Source organism: Erpetoichthys calabaricus, chromosome 14, assembly GCF_900747795.2.
Source record: "Erpetoichthys calabaricus chromosome 14, fErpCal1.3, whole genome shotgun sequence".
NCBI classification, from domain to species: domain Eukaryota; kingdom Metazoa; phylum Chordata; class Cladistia; order Polypteriformes; family Polypteridae; genus Erpetoichthys; species Erpetoichthys calabaricus.
In genome coordinates, this window is record NC_041407.2 from 25,736,012 (window position 1) to 25,762,211 (window position 26,200).

Here is a 26,200-nt window from a genome sequence, read left to right on the forward strand (position 1 = left end):
CGCATAAGCGCACACATGGCCAATGCACGAAGATCGAGCCAGCTTTTTAAAAACCGAGTGGCTGTTTAGCCATGGACCCACCGTACCACAGGATGTTGCAATGTTTTGGCTGTACACCCTTTGTCAGCTGTGCAACTTTAAAGGAAAGAACAAGTAACATACAAGAGGGGATGGAAAAAACAAAGTCATGGTATATGGAGAAAAGGTCAGAGTAGTGTAAAAAGCTACTATTAGAGGTGAAAGGAGAGAATGACACATCAGTTGCTCATTGAGACCTGGAGAAATGTGTGATCCCAGAGTGAGACTGAGCTTGGCTTCTTCAATTTGTCTTTGTAGCCCTGTGAAAGAACATATACCTTGAGATCAGTGTGGCTGTGATAAAGTATGTCAGGTGTTCTTTGATTTTAATGACTCCAATGTGCTCCCTGAAACAGCCTACTAGCTGTCTCCCTGTTTCATCTATGTAGATGGCTGGACACTTCTACAAGAAATGCAGTAAATACAAAGAAATGCAGTAAATACAAATTTTAGATTGGTGAGAGGTCTGTTTTATTTATTGAATTTACCAGGAGGACCAGATAGAAGCGTATTGTTGGTGACATTCGCAAGAGACCCAGCAGCTCCTGTTACACAGCTTACAGTGCCTGGTGAGGAATGTTGCTCTCTTATGTGAAGTGAGCTGTGGGACAAGTAGTTTTGCATAAGTTAGGAGGTCGATGGAAGGAGATCAAGGGAGGGTTTGGGGAAAAAAGGCTCCTGTGAAAGGAAAAGCCTACACAATTAAGAAACTTTAGCTTGAACTTTGGGAAGGAGAGTGAAAGGGTAGAATGGGAGGACCAGCGGTATGTGGCTTTCATTATTGGGGTTTCACTTGGATTTAGATGTCACAACACAAATATGACAAATGCGAGGAGTCCATTCAGTCCATCCTACCCGTTTGTTTGGCTAATAGCTAACTTTCTCAATACCTCCTCCATATTTTTCTTAAAGATTATCAGGCTTTCTGATTTAACTCCATGTCTTGGTAGTTTGTTTCAGATTTCCACAACTCTTTGTGTTAAGTGCTTCCTGACTTCTGTTTTAAATGCTCTTCCCCTTATCCACTGGTGTTCTCAAGTGTGATATTCACCCTTGGGCCGAAAGAAGTTTGATGGATCTACTTTAACAATGCCTTTGAAGAATTTAAATCCCTGAATTAGGTCCCCATGCACTTTCCTAGTTTAATTCTCAGAGTTTGTCACAGTTGGACATGTCCTTACGTCTTGGGATGCACTTGAAGCTGTGCAGAGGAGAGCAGCCAAGTGCTGCTGTGTCTCTCTTGTACCATGGTGACCAGAACTTAACAGAGTACTGCAGAAGTGGTCTTATCAGTGCATTATTACATAGTTTGAGTATAATGTCTGCTGACTTAAATTCAAGAGTTTTTTATGATGTTTTATTTGCCTTTCTAATTGGTTTTTGTGCATTGCTTAGTTGATTGAAAATGTTGAGTCAACATAAACCCCCAGTTCCTTTTCAGAGGTTGCTTCCTGAATGATGGTATCTCCCATTTTGTATTTATAACTGATGTTCCATTTGCCAACGTGTAGCAATTTTCTATGTTAAACTGCACTTTCCAAGTGTTCGCCCAGTTCTGAATGTTGTCAAGATCATTTTTAATTCTTTTTGCTGCCTCCTCAGTGTGTGCCATCCGTCCAATTTTAGTGTCCTCTGCAAATTTGACAAATTTACTAAATATACCAAAGTCAGAGTTATTAATATGAATCAGAAAAACTTACAGTCCTAGGACAGACCCCTGAGGGTCTCCATTGACGACTTCACTCCACGTGCTTCATTCTCCTCTTATCTGTACTCTTTGTCTCCTATTGGTAAACCAGCTAGATATTTAGTTTTGTAGTTTATCTCTGATGCCTACAGCATCTAGTTTCAGAGTTAATATTTGGTGTGGGACGACTATATCAAATGCTTTTTGAAAGTCTAGCTAAATTGTTGTATGCTTTGTTTTTTGTCAACTATTCCAGTTGCTTTTTCAAAAAGATCTGAAAAATTGGTTTGGCAGGACCTTTATCCCATAAGCTCATGCTGGCTGCTGTGTAGAATATTTTTGTTTAGGTAATTTACTAATTTTATTTCTTACTAGACATTAAGCCCGTTACAATAACGGGCGCTAGAACAGTAGTCCATAAACATTAGTAGGAACAGTCCATATTAAATGGCAAGGGACCTTTTACCTCATTAAATTTTTTCCGTAAAATGCCTGTAATTTTCTCTGACAGTAATACTGGCTTTGCTGTCCGTAATATGCGTTTAATTTTCTGTCACAACAGTGAGCAATGAGCAGATTTTCCCCAGCAATTGATGCAATGTGCGCAAAAATAAATGTACTTTTAAGTCATCGTATTGTAATATCATGAAAATTCGTATATTTAGGAAAACCCCTTCAACGACTGACACTTTACCGAGCTAAGCATCTTAATCGCAAATCTGACATCCTCCGAGTGAACACTTGCACAACAATAGGGAAGCTGGTCTCTGCGTCTCAGTACCCGATTGGATTTTTCGTGTTTTATGTTTAAGGTCTTACCTCATTTTCCGAAAGCCAATTGGATCGGCCGCGCGATAATTTATAGGTCCCGCCCTCTGTCTTGTGTGACGCGTCAGGTGGCCTTTGAAGTGTCGCACCGAGCCCCGCGCATGCGCACTTCACCAGAAGACACACACATACGGACACTTGACGCACACAGGGGTTTTATTAAAGAGGATGATAGCCTCCATAATTTTGAGTGGCACAGAAGTAAGATGAATTGGTCAAACTCTAGTCCTGGAGTGACGCAATGGCTACAGGTTTTCATTCTAACCCTTTTCCTAATCAGTGAGTAGTTTTCACTGCTAATTAACTTCTTTTTCCCTTCATTTTAGTAGCCCTGTTTTTAAGGATTCAGTGCTCTGAATTATTTTCTCCATTAAATGACAGCCAAACAGAAATCAAATGTGAAACAAGTCAACAGTTGACCAGCTAAATTGGGACTTCAGACTCCAACTAATTTCACTCCAACCAGTTTAATGAGAAGCCAGTTCTTGCTGTTAATTAAACTCGTTATTTAATTCCATGGCCTGTTGCTGCTCTCATTCTCACACAGTAGACATTTCCATAACTGTTGATTTTCTGTTTTTTATAAGAACATTGTCAAAATGTTCTGAGGATCTGAGAGATCAACCTTACGGAGACCCTTCACCTTTCTTTATTTTCAGATATTGTGTGATGGGCACGGGTGAGCTGGTCATGTGGCACCTTGTTTTGTGTCTCATTATTGTTTGGCAGCTAATTAAAGAAAAAGAAACAACTAAGGGGCCTGAATCAAGTTAATTAAAATGAAGGCAAAAGAACTTAATTAGCAGCAAAAACTAATGAAGAAGATGGTTAGAATGAAAACCTGCAGCACTCCAGGACTGGAGTTCGACACCCCTGGTTTATAATTACTAGAATCCATTTTGTCTCCCTTCTTTAAGATTGGAGTAACGTTTGCAACTTTCCAGTCCTCGGGTACTTCTCATTTCTGAAATGACTGCTGAAATATGCCTAATAAGGGTTTATAGATGACATCTTTTATTTATTTTAAGGCCTGCTCCTGGCTTAATTGAGGGCCCTGTCCACAATAGGAGAAGGGTATCCTTTTATCATTGAAGCACTCCGAATGAGGAGCTGAATCATTACAGACATCCGACAATGGAGACTAACAAACTGTAAAAGTCGTAGAAGTTTTAATATGCCAGGGATGCAAGGAGCTTTACAGAAGGTAACGGAGTTATTTGTTTTGTTACAGACAAGAGGTTTTAAGTCCTGGAAAGCTAATAGAAAGACTGCTACCTAAAAATGGTAGAGTTTTGGTGGAAATGTTGACTGTAAACCTGAGATGGGCGGAAATGTGTAAAATCATTAATGATGGTTTCTGGAAAACAATCGTTGATCTATCTTTTGTACAGGTCTGATACAAAGCCTAGTTGCATGAGATACACTCTAACTACCCAGCCAAGGAAGATCCTGGCATAGCTAGGGTCCCACTCTAGTGCCCATTGCAATTTCAAAAAAGGTTATCAAAACAAAGTATGGAGGGTAAGAACCAGTCCTGCCCGTCTAGTGAGGTTGTTCATGGGAGGATCTTGGATTGGACAGCTGCTCTGTGCCTGTCTAGTACCCTTGAATGCATCTTTTCACTGTGGGGTTGAGTAAAGACCTGTCTCAATTTGCATTCCCCAATACCAAGCCACACATTATCTCCTTTATCTCTTTAGCAGACCACTATCTCCTAGTGCAGCTTTGAGCAAATGTGCAATTTATTTTGACAGCAGGTTAGGGCAGCAGTTTTTTTTTGTTATTTATTTCGCCTTATACAATTTCTTGTATTAAGAATTTGTTAGTTTTTGCATCTGCGATGGGTTGGCACCCTGCCCGGGATTGGTTCCTGCCTTGTGCCCTGTGTTGGCTGGGATTGGCTCCAGCAGACCCCCGTGACCCTGTGTTCGGATTCAGCAGGTTGGAAAATGGATGGATGGATAATTTTCACATACCCCTTGGGGTCAGAGCACAGGGTTGGCCATTGTACAGCGCCCCTGGAGCACTTACAGGTTAAGGGTCTTGCTCAAGGTTCCCAGCAGAGTAGGATCTCTTTTGGCAGTGATGGGGATTCGAACCGGCAACCTTCTGGATACCAGCTCAGCTCCTTAGCCTCAGAGCCACCGCTCTGCCCTTGAGTTGGTTGGCTTCGTGGTCGGCTATAGCTTAAATTCCATGCATGATTGCTGTCTGTTGGGATCTTTCCCAATCTTACCTTGTCTGCTTAGATTTTTTGCTTTGTTTTTTTTACACATCCCAACGACCCTAATTGAATAAGTCATTGTGCCCAGCTGAAAACTGGCACCCTACCTAGAGTTGGTTTGTATGTTGGAGCTCACAGGAGACAATTACCTGTGACTGTCCACCGGATAATAAAATAGATGGATACGTGCGGACCATGAAAGAAATCATGGTATCCTTTATTCTGATAGGCCTAAATAGTATTGTCTATTTCTTGTATTACTCTAATTTGCCCACCTAAAGCCGCTTTACACTTTTCCGTCTAAGAAATAAACGGCAGTTGTCCGTCCAGGCTCTGGACCAACATGGTGGTCTTCACCGCTATTGTCCTCTTCTGTCTGTGGCTTTGTTTCCCTGTGTTTTTTTTTCTTTTTTTCTCCTAATTGTTGCCAGCAAGTTTTATAAGAGCTGCATGTATCTGACTGGGCCATCGGAAAGTGGGCAGAGCTGACTGGTACAGGGCAGGGTGCCACAACCGCATAGCGGCTCGCTGACACTCTGGAATCATTTAGTTGAGGCACAAAGAATAATTGACACAAATGCCAGGGTGCGTCATAAGCTTACACATGTGCCGCCATGATCTCCTAGTCTGTGGGAGGCACCAATAAAGTTTTTAATGATTAACTGCATGAAGCTTGGAACAGCCAGGTGATGCTGGAGCCTGGTGTTGTTTAAAAGAAAAAAAAACTTGAAACCAGAAGGCTCCCAGTCCCGGACTCGCCCATATCTGCACCCTCTGTATCCATGAGGTATGCAACAGAAATGCCCCCAAATGAGAACATTGAACAGAACAGTGCCATGGGCAACAGTAGGGGGGCTAAACAAAGGCCACTGTGTTTTGGTTCAAAGTACGGCCAAGAAGTTGTCATGACAACACTTATTCCCCTTGCCCAGGAGTCGGCCAAAGACTGGCAGTCTCTGACGTATCTGTGCTTGGCGGGGTGGGGAGGGGAGTGGTGTGTTTTTTTTTTTTTTTTTTTTGTTGTTTTTTTTTAATAAACCTCTCGGGTAGTTAGGTCAGTTAAATGGGTTCACCCAGCACACTTGTAAAGTATTTTGTGAGCTAAACCACCCCTGCCTCCCCCATCAGTTACATTACCAGGATATGGACGGGTAGGCCAAGTGGCCATGACATTCTGTTCAGATTGTTCTGACTCCAGGGGGCACCTGTAAAAGTTTTTCTGTTCCTGGAAGCTAATGTCTAAAGGTCACTCTGCCCAGCCTGATAGTGCATTGGCCTTAATGACCGCTAATATGCCTGTGATAATGTGAAGTCCAACCCAGAAGACCAATTTGCTAACCTGCTGTAAAACTGGGAGTTCCTGAGATGCCACAAAAAAAAAAAACCCTGCACACACAAAAGGCTCCATTTAGACTGGAGACCATTTGATGGTAATTAGCAAATGAGCTTCATGCTCTGGAATCTCGCCAGCTTCCACCCACCTGCCAGCAGGCTGGCAAAGTCTCTCCCAGCTGATCTTTATAGCAGCACAAGCAAGAAGTCAGATCAGACGGGAGCAAAGCGAAGGGTCAGAAATCCAGGGAGGAAAATTCCCAAGGTAATGTGGCAGTAGGAGGGGTGTGGGTGTGGAGAATGGCGTGTCGGCATAGGACGTCAGGGGCCTACATTAAAAAGGCAGGTCTGGAATACAAACCCACATCTGTTGAGCATGGAGGCAATGTGCAAATTAAGGATACTGGGTAACAGGCGCAGAGTGGCAGGAAGGGAGTTTTGGGATTAAAATAAGGAAGTAATTGACGTTTGGCAGTCTAAGCAGAGGGGCAGAAGGAAAGATGTAGAATTAAAAAGAAAAGGATGGAATGGCAGACAGAAGGCAGAATAGACGCACAGGTCTGTGTGTAGGGGCAGCAGAGTTGTGTGCGGTTTTGGCTGGTGTCTCATTTTGCCAGATAGATATGGAGATCCTGATGTAACAACTGGGTTGTTTGAGCAAAGGGACAGCAACAAGAAACCCAGTGGAGAAGCACTGGACCTCTAAGCAAAGGGGGCAGCTTACAGGTAGGACTTGGATTGTCCCTAGTGGAGAGTTTTATGGTCCATTGTTAGCCTACCTGTCCCTAGTGGAGAGTTTTATGGTCCATTGTTAGCCTATCTGTCTCTTTTTGCCATGGAGAAATGAATATCCAGAAGTAATAGCGGGGTCTTGGAGGCATTTCAAGGGCTATCATGTTAGGTCAGATTTGCTTGCTAATACCATATGACTGAAACAAGGGTGTTTTTTTTAAAAAGCAGGCTTACTAATTCTCAGATTGCTAACGGGAACTGCCCATCCCTAAAGTTGGAATAATTGTTAACTCCAAATCTGGTCTGGTATAAGAGTGTGTGATTATGACTTCTCATGGACTAGTGCTCAGCCCCAGGCTGGTTCTAGCCTTCCAGCTTATGTTGACAGGGTAGACATTGCATCTATGTGACCCTGAAGCGGATAAGCAAGTTAGAAAACAAATTGACTGATGAATGGGTGCAAGTTTATTTACATCTACATTGAGGTAAGGTAGTATTACTCACTAATTGTGGTGCTGGAGGGTGGCAACACGTATATTGATTAGTACAAGCAAGTCATTTTACTTTAGACTGTACATGTGAAAATAATGATCCTATAAAGAGATGGGAGTAATAAATCTACGTCCTGTAAATGGAGGTAGATGCACATTCCTCTTTTTGTCTTTTCTACATGGGTTTCGATGTGCCAGATGAACATTTTTCCATATAGCTTGGTCCTGCACCTCCTCTCTAGTCAGACCCTTTTCCTTTATCAATCCCCCCTCACCTCCTCTTTGGCTTCAGTTACTATCTCTTCCTTTTGTACTTCCATTTCCATCTCTCATGCACCGACATGTTCCTTGTCTGTCCTCATCATATGTCCATACCACTTCAATCTACATTCCTGTACTTAAATTTCTCTCCCACCTTTGTTGTACCTCTGATTTGTCTCATGTCTTATTCCTTTTTTTTTGTAAATATATACTTTTTATCTCAATATTTTCATTTCTGCCACATCCAACTTTTTTTTCCTGCATTCTCTTTACTGTCCATATCTCTGCTCCTCACATCATTGATGGTCTTACCAGTGTCCTAAAAGCTTCACCTTTATCCTTCACCTTAACTCTTTGACCACATAATACTCCTGATACCTTCATCCACTTCTTAAATCCACACTGCACCCTTTGAGTTCTCTGTCTTTGGCTACTACTGTTCCAAGATATTTAAACTTATCGCCTCTTTTGAGTAGCTCTCCCTGCAGGATAACCTCAGAATCCCGATCATCAATCCTCTTATCTTCCAAAACACTGCACCCTTCTTCCAAATGCAAACCAGCCCAACTTGGTGCTATTGTAGAAGAAGAATGTTCTCCTCAGCACCATGTATTTTGTGTGTTTAGTAAATTAGAATTTTTATAATAACTATTTTGTAACTTGCCAGTGAGAGAAGCTTGGCTTATGAACTAACAAAAATATGTTATTCCAGGGTTCAGGAGAAATAGTGTCCACATGAATAAAATCTAAGCTGTTTCTTGTTTTTTTTTTCTTTCTCAGAGTGAATGTTTCAGGGACAAGGTCACAAGGCTGCAGAAAGTACATGTAGTTTATGCAAAGGCGTCTCTCCTGTGCTTAGCTTTTAGAACACAGATAATGCTTAGCTCAACAGACATATTGTTTAACTTTACTGTTTTGATAAGGATGTTCTTTCTGTCTTATTAATCATGAAATGCTGAATTATAAAAACCCCTCCTAATTTTTTCTCGGTGTTCAATTGAGCTTTGCGGCAATAAGTTATACTCTTTTGAATCTCTACTTACTGTGACTCCGAATGAATAAAAAAGAGAATTGAGAAATATTATCTGCCTGCTTTTCAGTGTGCCTTTTTCGTCCACACTATTCACAAGCCCGGAGAAGTAGATCGGGTAAGTGTCAGGAAGGGCTTCCAGCTGAAAAACTTTAGCCAAGACCTTAAAGATGACATCAATCCAGTCAGCTTGGGAAAGCACACAGTTCATCAGTTATGGTAACCAATGTAATTACATTTTAAGATTTGTGAGAGCAGAGAGACTGTCACCGGAGTGAAATGGTTCAGGGGTCCATCCCTCTTCATGTCGCATTCTCGCACAGAGTGACTTGTCACAAATTGAAGGCCTTCAGATCATCTAAGTAGCAGCAGCTGATCCACTTGCACTAAAGGAGCTAATTGGGTCCCTAACTATAGAAGCTCTTGATTTCAGGGTCCTTGCACTTGGCCCTTCCCTGAGTGAAGCCAGGTCATGGCACCTTTTGTCTCTTGCTCAGGATGACTTCTGTCTGCTCAGCTGTTCATCCTCCCCGAGACAGCATCAGCAGAGTGAGACAAACTCCGGGTTCTTCAGAATATTGAACAATCCTCCCTGCTGTTGCACTAAAGGAGTTCTAACTCGGAGGCACCAGGCCTGCAATTAGTCTGTATGTGTGTGACTTTAAACTGAAGAGAGGCATTGCCAGTTGCATTTTTAGGCTCGTCTGTGATCACTAATTGAAAAGGAAAGTGTAGCAGATAGCAGCAAGGTGGAAAGAGTGAGCCTGCTCTTCTGTGTAATGCGAAAAGATTGTACTTATGGAAGACTGATTATTCATTTGAGCTGAGCGAGTTTTTGAGCTGGATAAACTACTATTTACTGACCCAGAGGCTCCAGGTTTGCAGCCAGCCTCTGTTTGTGGGACCAGAAAATGAAGGAGATGGGCCCCTGAGTGATTCCTCATCAATAACAAATGTAGGCCCATCCAGGATCACTTGTTGAAGTGGGGAGATTGTAGCGATGAGCAGTGGGGTTAACAAAACTTCGCAATTACCGGTTAGAAGTCTGAGGACTTACTACTCATTTGAGCTGAAGGAGCTCTCCTTTAGCTCCCCTGGATGAACTCCTGCTTACTGACCCTGAGGCCACAGGCTTGCAACCAGGCTTTCTGCATGTGATTGTAAAATGGAGAGGGATGTGGGCTTGAGTGATTTCTCACCAGTAGCATTTTATGATAGATAGATCCCAAGGGGAAATTCACATACTCCAGCAGCAGCATACTGATAAAGAAAATATTAAATAGTGATAACAATGCAGGTATACAGACAGAGAATAACTAATGTTAACGTCCACTCCCCCTCCGGGTGGAATTGAAGAGTCGCATGAACTCCACTTGGATCACTCGATGAAGAGGGGAGAGTGTAGCGGAGTGCAGTGAAACTGAAAGAGCGAGCCTTGGGCTGTGGGATATGAGAACCTTGCAATTACAGAAGCCAGATTACTCATTTGGGCCAAAAGAGTTCTCCTTTAGATTAACTGGATAAGCTTCTATTTACTTATCTGGAAACCCCAGGTTCATAGCCAGCCTCTCCTTCTTTGATTGCGAAACAGAGTGTCTGTTCTACCCTAAGAGTAGGCGATGCCTCGAAAGAAAAGATGTTGTCAAAATGAAGCAAGGGTCAAAACTAGGAGAACAGTATGGTAACCAAAGGCAAAAATGCAAGGCAGATTCAAAGACACAAAGAATTGCTAAGAGTTCAAAACCAGAGAAACAAAATGGTGCAAGAAGATTTTTGAGAATCTGTGTAGTCAGAGGAGGAATTACAGTATTCTCTTCAATGATCTTTTATCCTGTTGCATCATGAATGATGACCTCTTGAGGTCACGCCCCCCTGGCAACGGGAACAAAATGGTGGTGTCGGAAAGGACAAAATGGCAGCAATACAATTGCCCAAATCGAAAGCCAGAAACGGAAGTAATGGAAAAAAATAAATGAAGCTTTGAGGGGAAAAAAGTTCATGCAAAGAATCCTCAGGAGAGATGTAACAAATATTCAAATAGGTGACCCTGAAAGTGACAGAGCTCTCGCCAGTAACTTTTGTCCGCTTACCTGGGATCACTCAATGCCTGGGGGAATATTGGGGAGAGCAGCGAGGCTGACAAGCAGAGCCTCACAATTTATAGTTTAAAAGTCAGAAGCCTGATTACTCTGTTCGGCCATAGGAGCTCGACTGGATAAGCTGTTGCTTATTGACCTGGAGATCCCTGATTCACAGTCATCTTTGTGTAAGGACATGAATCTGAGTGAGAGAGCACACCTTGCAATTGCAGTTTAGAAGTCCGAAGCCTGATTTACTCATTGGATTGCAGTGGCAGAGCACAAGAGGTAGCTGGGGATGAAAACATGACCAGGAGGTGGTCAGAAACATTGAGACATAGTTGAAACAAGGAAAGGAGTCAAAAATGTGCAATCAACAACTTGAAATGGAAACCAAGGGGCAAGAAGAGCCGTAACCAGAAGCACAAGCCTAGCACTAGGGCCTACGTGAAATTGAAACTGAACTACAAGTAAATAGAAATTTGGGTTCTTTTGTTTATTCATCGAAGAATAATGTATAGTGTGACAGTCCTGTATAAACACCACTACATCCTTGACTTCATCAATGGTTGTGGTTCCATGATGTTTCTACAAGGTACTGCATGAATAAAAATCATGATGTGAGCAAAAAATAAGCTGTTAAATCAAAAAATAAACCACAAAAATTGAATCCTTGGGTGAAAACATAAAATATACAAAAACCAGTAATGGCGCACTGCCCAATAACGTGCAGTGAATACACTTGACTTGAGCATTGCTAGTTTTCATACTTTGTTTCTCTGTACGTTTAGCATTCGTTTGCTCAGAGGTTGATGCGCTCGCTGCTTCCTGAGCAGCTCTAATTTTCTCCACCCTAGCGGCCCGCTTCTTCTCTTCTTCCGTCGGCATCTTTTCGCGTTAAAACTGATTAAGTCAGTTTGTGTGTTGCAATCATTTAGTATGTTTTCCTTAATTTTTCACTTAAGCTGGCACTTAAGCCTTCAATCTGCCTCAGGAATGATTTAAAATGTGAAGAGGTAGAGGAAGCGATGGCAAAGGAAGTGGAGAATGAGAACGGCACCCGTATGCATGTGCTGGCCACTGCCGTGAGTTGATTTTACAATAAAATAAAAATAAAAAAGAGGAATAACCTTGGAGGTCAATCATCACCCTGAAAGCGGATAATAGATGTCAAGTAGATGTGTACCAAATTTCAGGTCAATTGGTCAAACGGTTTGCGAGCTACAGGTGATTTAAAATCCTGGACAGACAAACGAACAGCCACCGTAGCGTATTATATAAGAAGATATGCATATAGCAATACTTTAATATAACCTGAAGGAGTTCTCCTTCAGTTCAGCTGGTTGAGCTGCTAAGTGACTCTGAGACCCCAAGTTTGCAGGCAGTTTGACAAACATGTCAAACTTAACAAGCCATAATTCAGGAGAGATTTCTAACCGTTCATATATTCATATATTTGTTAGCACGTCCAGGATTGCACATCGAAGGGGCGAGTGTATCAGAGAAGCTGAAGGAGAGAATTTTGCTTAAAAGTCTGAAGCCTGATTACTCATTTATGCCGTAGGAATTCTTCTGAAGTTTAGTTGGATAAGCGGCTGCTTTCTGACCCAGCAACTCCAGGTTGACAGCCGGCTGAAAGAGAGAATCTGCTGCTGTGTAATATGCAAGCCTCACATTTATAGTTTAGAAGTCCAAAGCCTGATTACTCATTTGGGCTGAAGGTGTTCTCCTTTAGTTCAGCTGTGACCTAGAGGCCTAGGGTTCACAGCCAGCCTCCATGTGCAACTGAATTGCAGGTGGTGAGGGCCCAGAGGTCATCGGTTTAAAGTTACCACTTGACCTAACACAACTTGGGATATAGGAGGAGCATGAGAACAATATCCAGGCTCTGCACACACCTGGTTTCGAAACTTGGGACTGTGAGGTAGCAGTGCTAACCGACACAAATTGACAGCCCCAGATCTTGGATCAAGGAGACGGCTTGCAGGCAGATCACAGGATGTCCCTAGTTTTGCTTCTGTGTTGGCCAATTCTGATGTCTGTGGGTCCTGCTGCCATGTTTATTTTTTTTTTCTTTTCTGTCTTTCTCTGCCAGGCTGTAGCACATCTGTGGGGCTGCAATGACAAGTCCGAGCAGCAGTCATGCAGAAAACCCGGGTGCAATGTCTTCGAAGCCGCCTGCCATGCCCAAGCTGCAGGTACAGCGATCTCTGTCAAGAGAGACTATCACCATCCATTTTTCTGCCTTCGGGAAGGAGGAAGAGGAGGAAGAAGAGGAGCTATATGGTGGCTCCTCCTCTTCGCCAGAGGAGCTGGAAGACCAAAGAATTGTGACTGCACTGGAAGCCAAGGAGGACCTCCTCTTTGAAACCGGCGGGCAGTTTCCTGTGGATTCCTCTACCTCACACAGCGTGGCAGCTCTGCCGGCAAGCTCCTTCTCCTCAACTTTAAGCCAGTCCTTGGAAGCCAGTGATCCCCAAGTGTCCAGCTCAGCCATTTCGGGCATGCCCGTAGCCACAACCAAGTTAGCTAGCACTTCCTGGCCTTCAGAACATAAGGCAGTCGCACTACTCTCTTCCTCGGGACATACGAGGCCAGTAGTACTCTCCTCTGGCCTTTCAGCATCCGTTGCCCAGGGCAGCAAGCCGCTGGTGAGCCTTGTGAAGTCCTTGTCCACTGAAGTTGAGCCAAAAGAGGCATCTCCATCGCCAAGGCACCGTCATTTAATGAAGACTCTTGTCAAGTCCCTGTCCACAGACACCTCGAAGCAGGAGACGGAATCTGTCTCTTATCGGCAGCCAGACTCTCGGCTCAACCTGCACCTCTTCAAGCAGTTCACCCAACCACGGGTGACCAGCAGTGACTCAAAGACCGCACCATCCTCACCCCTGACCTCTCCATTAGATGGCCGCTCCTTCTTCAAAGTGCCAGAGGTGGAAGCGCGCATTGAGGACACCAAGCGTCGTCTCTCAGAGGTCATCTACGAACCCCTGCAGCTCCTCAGCAAAATCATAGGGGACGAGGGAAGTAGCAGTGCCAGCCACAAGCCCAAAGCTTTGTCATCCAGTGCTAGTGAGCTGACCAGCCTAGCCAGTCTGAATGGGCACCTGGAGAGCAATAACAACTACAGTATCAAGGAGGAAGAATGTGACTCTGAAGGGGAGTGTCTGCAGATTGACACAGAGCCAGCAGCAAGAGAAGTCCCCCTAGACCTGCTTCAGGAGGAGCCACTAGGAGAAAGTAAAACCCTGGCAGGAAGTGCCACAAAAGATGATAGGAATAATGCCTCCTCAGTGCTGGACAAGTGCTCACTGTCAGCCCTGGCGAGCAAAGAGGACGAAGAGTTCTGTGAGTTGTACAGTGAGGACTTTGAACTGGAGACTGAGGCCGAGGGGCTTGAGGAGCTGCCTGAGGGAAAGACCGTGTCACCCAGGGAGAGTCTAGATGTGGGCAGCGAGGACGAGGAGGACGAGACCCCAATCCAGCCCAATGTGCCATGCAAGACCTTGTTTTTCCTCATCATGCTGGTGTACGCCTACCTCGTGCTGCCTCTGCCCACCTACCTGCGAGGTCTTTTTCTGGGAGTCGCACTGGGCTTCATGACGGCCGTCGGGGTTGTGTGGGTAGCAACACTGAAGGGCACAGGTCATCAGAGATTTGCCAAGCGCAGGAAGCATCCCTGGAATACTGTCCAACTGGACATCAAGGAGCCTGGGATATTTAAGGTCAGAATGTTTACAATTTTTTAATCTTTGTCTATCTGTGCCTTATTATGGGGTATTGCACATACCTTTACTAATCTCCATGCCTCTTTTCCCCCACAATAAAAACAATGGCTTCCTGTAATCCTATGTCCATCTCTGAACCTCGCTGTCCGTGAGCTCTTGGTCTCTCCAGTTATCTCAAAACCCACTTCATACAGTCACAGGAGTTAATGCCTGAGTGGAGGTGGCCCTTTATTCCACTAGTTACCCCAGTACTTTGTGAATCCTGTCCCAGTACTTGTACATGTGGATGCTGGTTCTGGTTGACCTGTTCTCCACTCTGGGACTGACCTTTTTTGGTTTATTTATTTTTAATGGAATCTCACTGGGCAGAAGCCTTTTCTGATCATCAAGCTGGGTGGGTTACATTATACTTAACCTTCAGTTTGGTCACTTAACTGAAAAGAGGCAGCAATGCTAGCCGTTTCCCCCAGTTAATGGTGTAGAGGACATCTTAAATTCATGGGGTGGTGCTCTGTCCCAGTTGACTGGATGCAGGACATCTTTAATTCATAGTAAGCTATTTCCCAGTTGACAAGCAGCAAGATATTTTTTAGTTTGTGACAGGGTGCTCTGTCGCAGTTGATGTTGTGATGGACCACTTTAATTCATGGCATGGGACTCTGTCCCAGTCAACGGTGTGCGAGGCATTTTTAGTTCACAGGGCAAGGCTCTGTTCCAGTTGACACATTGCTGGACATTCTTAGTTCATGACAGGGCACTCTTTTTCAGATGAAGAGATGGTCATCTTTAATGCAGTGCTCTATCCCTGTTGACAGTGTTCTGGACATTTTTAGTTCACGACCGGGCCCTGCATCCCAGATAAAGACGTGAAGGACATCTTTAATTCATGGCATGGTGCTCTGCCCCAGTTGATGGTGCAGTGGACATCCTTTATTCATGGCATTGATGGGTTGTAGGACATTTTTTAGTTCATGACAGGGTGCTTTGTCCCAGATGAAAAGGTGAAGGTCCTCTTTATTTCATGGCATGCTGCTCTGTCCCAGTTGACGGTGTGTTGGACGACTTTCATTCATGACATGCTGCGCTGTCATAGTTGATGGTGCACTGGACATCTTTAATACATGACATGGCACTCTTTCCCTGTTGATGGGTTGCAGGGCATTTCCTAGTTCATGACCCAGTGCTCTGTCCCAGTTGATGAGCTGCAAGACATTTTTAGTTCACGACAGGCTTTTAGTTCATGACAAGGGTGCACTGACCCAGATTTAGAATCCTAGGACATTTTTTGATGCATGGCGCTCTGTCACAGATGACAGGCTGCAGGACTAACCCCCTTGTATTATGGTGTCTATTGTAATGAGTGGCCCCCATCGTGTCACCAAATTGTGTCCTCTACAGAGCGAGCAGCCTAAGAGTGTTCAGGTATTGCAATGAGTTTAGTGGTTGTGTTTCTTGCTATGCTCTCTGCAGCATCACCCGCTCATGTGGAGCAAAACCACAACAGTCTCTTTATATGGTGCTGACGATTAGCTCAGTGCATAGCAAATGACAACCGTCATCCAAAAAAGGAGGAAGTGCAAAAAAGAAAGTGGCTAGTCTCATGGATTCCACTTCCTGGGCTGCTTGCTTTGTCTATCAGGGTTTGCACATTCTCCCAGTGTCTGCGTGGGTTTTTCCTCCCACATCCCAGAGGTTAATTGGAGATTCTGAATTAGCCCTGTCTGAGTGTGTGTGTGAGAGTGGGACCTGCGATCAACTGGTGCCCTGTTTAGGTTGTTTCCCCACCAGCGCCCATCCAATGCATACTGGGATTGACTTCAGCTCACATGATCCTGCACTGGGTTAAGGGGACTGCAGAAATAGTACGTAATTTATGTAATGCTATGCAAAGGCTGAACACAGAATTGACGGAAACTATAGACGGAAAACATCACTCCTGGTGAGCTACACTAAAATGTCTGTTAGGGCTACGCCAGATGGCCTCTTAACAAATAGATTAAGACCAGTCTAGGCGAGGGAAGAGAAAGGTGGTGCTGACTTGATGTGACATAGCTGGTCCATCTATGGAGTCCAAATTAGCTCACAAAGCTAGTAACTGTTACTTGGTCTTGGGATTGCAGTGCCCATCAGACTAAACTTAAAACACAGTCAGAGCCAATACACATTGTTATATATTTGGCTGACACCTTTCTTGTGGAACAGAATTCATTACAGTTTTTTCCATAAATTGTTTTATATCTGGAGTGTGTTAAATAACCTGCTCAGGTTTACACCATGCATTGGAGATGTGAATTGAACCAGCAGGCTTTGTTGTTTAATGCGCCAGGCGTTAGCCAGTGCTCCAAACTGCCTGCCAGTAGCCATAACTAGCATGTTGACAAACTAGATGTCCATGCATTTTCTAGATGTGTGCTGTTGATCATCCATCCATCCATCCATCCATCCATCATCCAACCCGCTATATCCTAACTACAGGGTCACAGGGGTCTGCTGGAGCCAATCGCAGCCAACACAGGGCGCAAGACAGGAAACAAACCCCAGGCAGGGTGCGCACATACACTCACACACTAGGGACAATTTAGAATCGCCAATGCACCTAACCTGCATGTCTTTGGACTGTGGGAGCACCCGGAGGAAACCCACGCAGACACGGGGAGAACATGCAAACTCCACGCAGGGAGGACCTGGGAGTTGATCATCATACAGTGTCTACATATCCTCTTTAATAAAATCCCTTTGTGTGTCCAGGTGCCTGTGTGTGTGGGGCTTCTGGTGAAGTGCGCATGCACGGGGCTTCTGGTGAAGTGCGCATGGACGGTGCACGGTGCGATGTGCGATATTACTGTCAGAGAAGGTTAGAGGCGTTTTACGGAAATACAAACCAGTATTACAGCGAGAGGAAATTGAAGGTACACAATACAGTGACGCATATTACAGCCACATACAAGCCAGTATTACTGTCAGAGGAGATTAAAGGCATATTACCGACGCGCACGCCTGTATTCCCGCCAGAGAAAATTAAAGGTATATTACGGACGTACAAGACAGTATTACTGTCACAGAAAATTAACACACAATACAGGACAGCAGCCCACAAAGAACGGTCAGCTCAGCAAGTAAACATCAACAAAAAGGCAGAAAGAAAGAAAAATACGACCAACAAAAAGAATGAGGTCAAAGTCCCTTGCCATTTAATATAGACTGTTCCTACTAATGTTTATGCACTACTGTTCTAGCGCCCGTTATTGTAATGGGCTAAATGACTAGTGTGTATATATTGTGTGTGTGTGTGTGTGTGTGTGTGTGTATAATAATAATTTATAAAAAAAAAAAAAAAAAAGTGCTCACCCGTTGGAAGTTTTGTACATTTTTATTACCCTAGAGCAGTGGTCCCCAACCTTTTTGACAGCATTATACACAATTTACATAACCTTTCTATTATTATTAAAGTTATTAAGCAGTTCGCATACGTTTGCAATCTGAGATTTTTCTTCTTTTTTTGCATATAACAAAGACATATGCTTTACATTTGCCATTCCAACAGATTGCACATCACAAACATTAACACTGCAATCTTTTTTTCGTGTCTGTCGTTTCTATAGGAGGGTGACAATGAGTTAAATTCCAATGGATGTTTTTCAAATGTTGACAAGCAATAAACAAAAGGAATCACTGAAAACCACAGAAAACAAAAACAGCAAAAAAAAAAAAAAAAAAAAACGGTACCAGTAAAGTTCAAAGAAAGATTTTTTTTTTACAATGTTTCTGTTTGGGGATCGTTTGTGCAAACGTGCACATCTGAGCGGCGACCACAGATCTAACTGCTCTGTGGATGATTCGTTCAAGCATTTCAAGGTCACTTCGTTGTAATGAAAGCATCTGTTGAATGTATTTCGTAGTAACGTGACTTCTATAGACTCATGTCATATGGGGAAACTGTCGGAACCATAAAAATACTTTGTTGTAATACTCTCTCACCTCGGTCTCTCTCCTCTCTCTGCACCGCTGCAAAGCCCCGCTCGCCAAGCGTTCTGAAAAGTCTGAGTGAGTCGCCGTTGCCGGCAGTTCTCTCGCGGCCCGGCTGTCAGACGGCTGCGGACCGGTAGTGGGCCGCGGACCGGGGGTTGGGGACCCCTGCCCTAGAGCACTGAATCCCAGAGGATTTAATTGGACTTTTGACACTGTTCAACAGAGACTCATTTTTTAATGTCAAAGTGAAAATAGATTTCTGCAAAGTGGTCTAAATTAATTTTAAATATAAAACACAAAGTACAGGGTGATTCAAAATTATGTTAACACTAATGGTACTGCTATTGTGAGCCACTAGGAGGCGTAGTGCCACCCTAATCCAGACACAGGCAGGCAGGAGACCGGTTTTGCCACACTCCACACGTTTATTTACAGTTTTACCAGTCCACAATACTAGTAAACACAACGCAACAAACCAACACCGTTCAGTCCCTTCTTAACGCCAGTCCTTCTCCCTCCACTCCTCTTCAGGCTTTGTCCTCTCCTCCCAACTCTGGCCACTTATGGAGTGAGGCGGGTCCTTTTTATAGGGCACCTGGATAGATTCCAGGTGCCTAATGAGCTTCTTCCGGCCACACTTCCAGATGTGGAGGAAACGTGACCAAATAAGGCCCTGGAAAGGTCCATGCGCCCCCTGGCAGTGAGCATGGGGGCTCAACCCTGTTGGAACCCGTGGCCCCACTGGAAACCAAGGGGGCTGCCCTCTATAGGCCCGGGGAAGGAACTGTCCTGACAATCCGCTTTCCCCCAGTCCTTCCACACTTTGAGCATGCTGGCCGGGCAAGGGCCCTGGCCATCCACCACACTATGTATATATTTACTGTGTAGCGGTCAGGTGCTGCCAAGATTCACACTGTCAAGATGACGGCGATTCATTTATTTTTTTATAGTGGATCCCAGGGATGTTCCCAGCCTTGGCTCGACCCGCACACACTCTGAGACAAAAATACAGCACACTGGGGAATAACCACAATTAAAGAATGTAATGCAATTAAATCATATAAATGAAACCAATAATACTACCCCAGAACCCCTACGGCGATATTACATCAAACATATAAACACAAACAACTCCACACAGCAAAGTCCATGGAAACAACACCAGATGAAGCGAAAGATGGTGATAGTGAGTCCAGAGATCTGCACGCTGCAAAGTAATGAAAAAACAGTCCTACCGGTAGCCACTGTAAGGGTGAAAATGGATGGATGGATGGTTCAGGAGCGCTCCTTTTCTTGTGGGGAAGCCAGTGAATCCATAATCAATCCTCAGGACACAGGTAGACAAGACAATCCAGACCCCAACAACGAATCCAATCCAGGACACAACTATAATTACGGCTTAAACAACAGAAGGCAGTCCGACAGGTAAACGGAACACAAAATACAACAACAAAACACACTGCCTCTCCTTTGGCCACCTGCCCTCCTTTTAAACTCCTTTGGCCCCAACAGCCCCTGCAGGGACTGCTGGGAGATGCAGTTCTCACTAATAGTAGCACTTCTATAACTGTATATACAATTTGTTTGGACAATTTATGTGCCCTGCAGTGGGTTGGCACCCTGCCCAGGATTGGTTCCCTGCCTTGTGCCCTGTGTTGGCTGGGATTGGCTCCAGCAGACCCCCGTGACCCTGTATTCGGATTCAGCGGGTTGGATGATGGATGGATGGAATTTATGTGCCACATACTGTATGGTACATGTGGTGAACATAATGGCGAACAGGTTGAGATGTTCCTGTAAATCATCTTGCACAAATGAAGTATGTTTTGTGAATAAATAGTTTCCACCATTCAATTGTTAACATAATTTTGACTCGCCCTGTAATTGATTACATGAAAGTTCACCCCCCATTAATATAACACCCCTAAATCATCAGTGATGCACCCAATTAGTTTTAAAAAGTCACAGAATTAGTTCAATGGAGACCACCTGTCTGGGGTTTCACTTCCAGATGCGCCTGAATATGTCTAACCTACACAATGAAGACCCTGTTAAAAGAGGATTGGAAAGTCAGGGGATGGAGACAGTAAAATATCAGAATCAATGAATGTCTGTTGGAGTTCATTTAAATCAGTCATTAAGAACTGGAGAGTATGGCAGAGCTGTAAATTTGCCTAAAGCTGAACATCCACAAAACAGATACATACTAGTGAGGGAGGACACCATGTAAAGGAGTGGCAAGCTACAGTGGAAAAACTTGGAGTGGTTGTGCAGATAGCAACTGTTATCTGGGTGTTTCACTAGTTGCAGCTTTTTGTTTCTCTTCCCTGCTAGTGTTTGCCAGAAGGCATATGGGTGACTGTGAAGTCAACTGAAAGATGTTTCTGTGGTCTAATGAGACCACAGTTGGGTCTTTTAGCCATCAGACTGAATGCCATGTTACTCTGTACATTATCAGAAATGCAATATCCCCACCATGGTGGCAACATCATGTTGTGGGGATGCTTCTCTGCAGCAGGACCTGGAAGGTTGGTAAGGGTAAAATGAATCCAGTAAAATACAAGGAAATCCTGGAGGAAAATCTGATGCAGTTTGCAGGAATTATTTGTATCAGCAAGACAACGCCCCAAAAATTAAGCTAAAGCTGCACTGGAATTTCTTAAGTCCACGTCACATTAGATGAGTTTATTTTAGTGATTTTTAAGTCGTGGCCTTCATTTACATAATCTTTGAATTAGAGGTGCTTGCCGGCACACTCCCGTGAAGGTCACACGCCTAATCTGATATGCTTAGTGACTCACTGCCAAACAAGTATGCGATTCGCTCTGACAAAATCATACTTGGTTTGACTTTAGTCGGAGGGGGCGGGTTCTTTGAGCTGACAACCAATGAAAGTACAATGCAAATTCTGCAGTGACAAGAAATGCAGGTGTTTTGGACCCCACAAACAGAAAAGAAACTTCTCTGTCTGTCTTGTGTTTTATGAACTACAACAGTATGGAAACCAAAGGACCAAGATTGCGGCTGCACTCCCCATACCCGTTCGGCTTTGTCAGGCAGCTTGTTATTAGAAAAAGGGGCGAGCTGAACTGTTCTTGTAAGTTGTTATGCAGTCACTAAATTTGACGTGCCATATCCGTTGATCAGAAGTCCCATAAAGTGGCACTGGCTTTAAACACAACAATGTGAATGTCCTGGAGAGCTTGAGTCAGAGTCCAGATCTCAATCTAATTGAGAAGTTGCAAATGGACTTTGGGGGAGATAAACTCCGCATCCCTATGCAATCTGACAGAGACTGAGCAGTTTTGTAATGAAGAATGAGGAACCATGGCAGTGTCCAGATGTGCAAAGCTGATCGAGATCTGTGCACACAGACCTCGAGACAGCCCTGTCTGTGAAAGGTGCATTTAGTAAATTCTGACCTCCAGGGGGTGAATACTTGAGCATTCAATTGTTTTATATTTATAATTAATTTCGATCCTTTTGCAGAGATCTGTTTTCACTCTACCATCTGAGTCTTTTTCTGCTGATCAGCATCAAAAAGGCCAAATTAAATTCACTGATTGATGTCCAAGGAGGTTCACTTTTCACAAGTGCTGAAGATAATGATAAATGAATTAGACCTATGGAGTATCTAATACAATAAGGCATTACATATAGTCTAAAATAATGGGCCCTCATCTTCATTTGGTAGGCCCAGACTTGTGGAGTGGGTGGCATCCAACATTCCTCCGTTTAGATTCCTGATAACTAAAGGTGCTGCTGCCCACTGTGCTTGTGTTTCTCCATGGAATGGTGTGATTGCAGGGTGTATACTAGAGGGGGACAATGCTACATGGACTCTTAAGCCACAAGCTTTATCAGCAGGCCGATGAAGACCAGTCTCCAGATTTATATTAGGACTCTGCTGCTGCCACCTTATGTGTCAATAGCAGGGTTTGAGAAGGAACTGTTCAAACTACCCGAGTGGAGCAAGTCCCTAAGGTGATTCTTCTGTTGTTCTCTAATGTTTTGGTTGTCTCAGTGCAAGCATGTGTTTAGCTGTATGCAGTATTAATTGAGAAAATACCAAGGTGACACTCTAGCAGGGCAGGTTGGGCAATGGATAGTGTTTGAAAGATTGTCCATTTTTTTTGCACTTTTCAAAGAGTTGCCGTACAGGCCCATCATGTTTTTGTTTTATTCTTTTGTTTACCTTTCTCACCCCTATTCCGATGGTATGCAAGGTCAATCACTACTATAAAGATGGTAGAAATGAAAGGCCGCCGCAAGGTGGCTTGATAGTTGGGGGGGGTTAGGGCTGCTGTTGGCCATGCCACGCCACCCAGTGGTTTCTGTGTAATTCCTCAATGACTTCACATTTTAAGCAGCTGCTTCTCCCGTAGGGATGGATGAACGAGATCCACAGCTACAACCCCGAGACATACCACGCAACTCTGACGCACTCTGTGTTTGTGAGGCTAGAAGGAAACACCCTCAGGCTTTCCAAGCCCAACAAAAACATCTCAAGAAGGGCTTCCTTCAATGAAGCAAGGCCAGATATCACTTATGTGAGCCAGAAAATATATGACGTGACCGAGAGCAAGGTGAGTAGCCTGTGCCATGTTTTCCATGCAGGTTTGTCTTAATTTTGGCCTTGCCCATTTCCTGTTTTTAAGTACAGGACAGCAGAGTTGCTACCAGCCACCTTCTTACCTTCTGAGGTTTCAGTCACTTTTTACCAAATTTTGCACATACCATTTTTGTTTCAGATTTACCTGTTGCCTCAAAACCTTGCTAGAAAGCGGATATGGAATAAGAAATACCCAATCTGCATTGAGCTGGGCAAACAAGACGACTTCATGTCAAAGGCACAGCCAGATAGAGATGGGGCAGAAGAAGGGAAGAATGAGGTGAGCGCAGATGAAGAGAAGAAGTCCTTGTTGGCACACGATAAGAGCCGCCCTTCTAGCCATAAGGACCAAACACTCTATCTGTTCGGAAGGACTGGGCGTGAGAAGGAGGAGTGGTTCCGCAGGATTCTGCTGGCATCAACCCTCAAATCCAAGTCTAAGAAACCCTCTAGCTTGCCAGGAGCCAAGTCAGGTGAGAACATATCAGCCACCATTGTGCCACTGTTTACCTTTACTGGAGTCTCCCTTAGTGTGCTGCTGTCGCCTTACCTCTGTCTTCTTTCAGTCCTGGAACCTCCATTGCTTGACCCATCTCATTAATAGAACCTACCTCTCATCTCAGCCCTCAGTGTTGTGAAAAAGTGTTTGCCCCCTTCCTAGTACCTTCTATTCTTCCATATTATACACAATGAATGGCCTCAAACCTTTAGACAAAATGCAGTGTTGGATATGTGAACATGAGTGAAAACATTACTTTTTAAATCATAAGGAGCAATTTTTAACACTCCTATCAGCCATGTGGAAAAAAGTAGTTTTAATGCTTGTTTGGAGCAACTTTTAGCACCAATAATTGTAAGTAAACACTTTCAGTAATTTGATGTCACTCTTTCACATCACTCTTCTTTGCAGCCCTGCTTTAATTTAGACAGATTGATAGGTTTTTCAGTATTAACTGCTTGTTTCAGGTCCTGCCACAACATCTCTGTTGGGTTCAAGTCAGAATCTTGACTAACTCACACCAAAACTTTTAATTTTATTTCCTCTGTGCCCCTGAGATGTAGACATTCTTTTGTGTTTGGCTCCGTCCTGCTGCATAACCTAATTACACCTCAACTTCAAGTCACGGACAGGCCTAACATTATTTCAAAGAATTTTCATGAAAGTATAGAATTCATGGTTCCTTTAACCCCTTTAATGGGGCTGTTTTTTTTTTTGTTTGTTTTTTTTTCAATAGTCACTCCCATGGTGGGGTTTTCTTTTATCTGTCAATAGAAATGGTTGAATTTTGCTAGAATGTTATCTAATTGACATGCGAGTTTAAACTAGAAACACAATTTTAAACAGTTTTTTGTTAGCAAAAATGAGCTAATTTCATGCTTTTTTTTGTTTTTGTAAATTTATTTACAATATGTAAAAAATGGAAAATTTGTACTTCGTACTCCAGTTGCGTGTGGTACGTGCGGAAGCACGGAGCAGAGCAGAATGGAACATTTCAGTCTCTGCAGCAGTATATTGTTTCCCTCCTCTGCTTGTGTGACAAACACACACTGCACTTCTCTTGTGAGATGTCTGCTCAGCATGCAAACATCTCTCTTATCCTTCCACTTCAAAGCCATCAACTTATTTCTGAATGCAGTGGCAACTTTTTTGCCATCAGATTTTGGCAGGTCCTTCCTGTTTGATCTTACTGTTCCTACCGCATCAGTTTCCATCAATTTCAAAAATTCATGCAGCTCGGGACTGCTGTAGTAATCATCTAATCCTATCGGATAACCCTGATTCAGTAGCTTCTCCGCAAGTGTTGGCACAATCCGCGACAGTTTTGTAAAATTATGCACATCAACCCCTCCTACATCATTTACAAGTTCTGTATATTTTCCTGTGTACATCATCATATTCCACACACATCCACTTTTTGCCTCACAAAGTTTTGTTCTTTATTTTGTCTTATACGATTTCTCGTATTAGAAATTTGTTAGTTTTCGCATACCCCTTGGGGTCAGAGCGCAGGGTCAGCCATTGTACAGCGCCCCTGGAGCAATTACAGGTTAAGGGTCTTGCTCAACGGCCCAGCAGAGTAGGATCTCTTTTGGCAGTGACGGGGATTTGAACCAGCAACCTTCGGGATACCAGCACAGATCCTTAGCCTCAGAGCCACCACTCCACCCCAAGTTTATCGAGGATTCCAGCGCAGAACGTGATCTTTTTTCTGGAATGTATACCTTTCACCCTAGATGGCCTTCCCATAGTAGTAAACTTTCATCGATCGAAAGACTTAACTTCCAGAAAATTTTTGAATGCAGTGGTCAAAGAAAGGCTGGATTTTATACATCTTTGGAGAAACTGGTCCGGCATCACTATTAGGCTTCATTATCAAATAATGGGTAACACACATCTAATTGTTGCTACACAGAAGGAACAAATCTCAAAAAAGAAACTTGTAAAGCTCCAAAACACGGGCAAGAACTACTAACTGAATTACCACTCACCAAAATAAGAGCGGTAATCAAAGAAATTTTCAAATGTTCAAAACACGCTAGTAACTTTGCGCACGATAAACTGTGAAGGTACACTGCTGAAAGAAAGACAAGACATTTGGCCACTAAAAATAAATGCCAAAGCTAAATCCTTTTCCCTTGGAAATGTGGCTGAGGGCAAGTGAAAGAAAATGTACTGTTAGGGGTTCTTTGGTCTTGAAACTACCATAAAACTTTCACCCAAGTAAAGGATGTCTGCAGCTCTGCCACTATGACCACCAAGTTAGAAAAAATCACACTGGACGGCAGAAGCTTACAGAGCACAGATCCAAAGGAGGGAGGAGGGAACAATCTGTTTTTATTCAGCGTGTCTATAGACATACTCCCCAATTCTGTCTTGTCTTCTGAGCGTGTCTAAAGTACACTTCCCATTAGGGGTTAATAATGGAAAGTCTTCCAGGTGTTTCTTTTTAAAAATGAGTTTGGTGCGCTGATGTTCCTTTTTGGATAGCAGTAGATTCTGCCTTGCTATCCCATTAATCCAATTTTTACTGGGTCTCCTTCTTATACTGGTAGTCGTCGACTTACGACCTATGCATCTTGTGTTCATTCGACTTATGACCACTAAGTCGTCTCACAGGAAAATAACCATTTTTGCCACCCCAGTTCCGT

At 43.6% G+C, this 26,200-nt stretch overlaps 1 protein-coding gene across 3 annotated transcripts in view; it reads left to right on the forward strand.

The window, feature by feature from the left end:
• The window catches only part of tex2 (testis expressed 2), a 67,055-nt gene that overhangs the window by 11,004 nt on the left and 29,851 nt on the right, over window positions 1-26,200 (forward strand). For all 3 annotated transcript variants that reach the window (XM_028818937.2, XM_028818935.2, XM_051919010.1), the window contains exons 3-5: window positions 12,837-14,466; window positions 22,824-23,024; window positions 23,190-23,523. In XM_028818937.2, coding sequence (XP_028674770.2) covers window positions 12,862-14,466; window positions 22,824-23,024; window positions 23,190-23,523 — 2,140 coding nt within the window. In that variant the 5' untranslated portion in view covers window positions 12,837-12,861. The remainder of the gene's footprint in view (window positions 1-12,836; window positions 14,467-22,823; window positions 23,025-23,189; window positions 23,524-26,200) is intronic.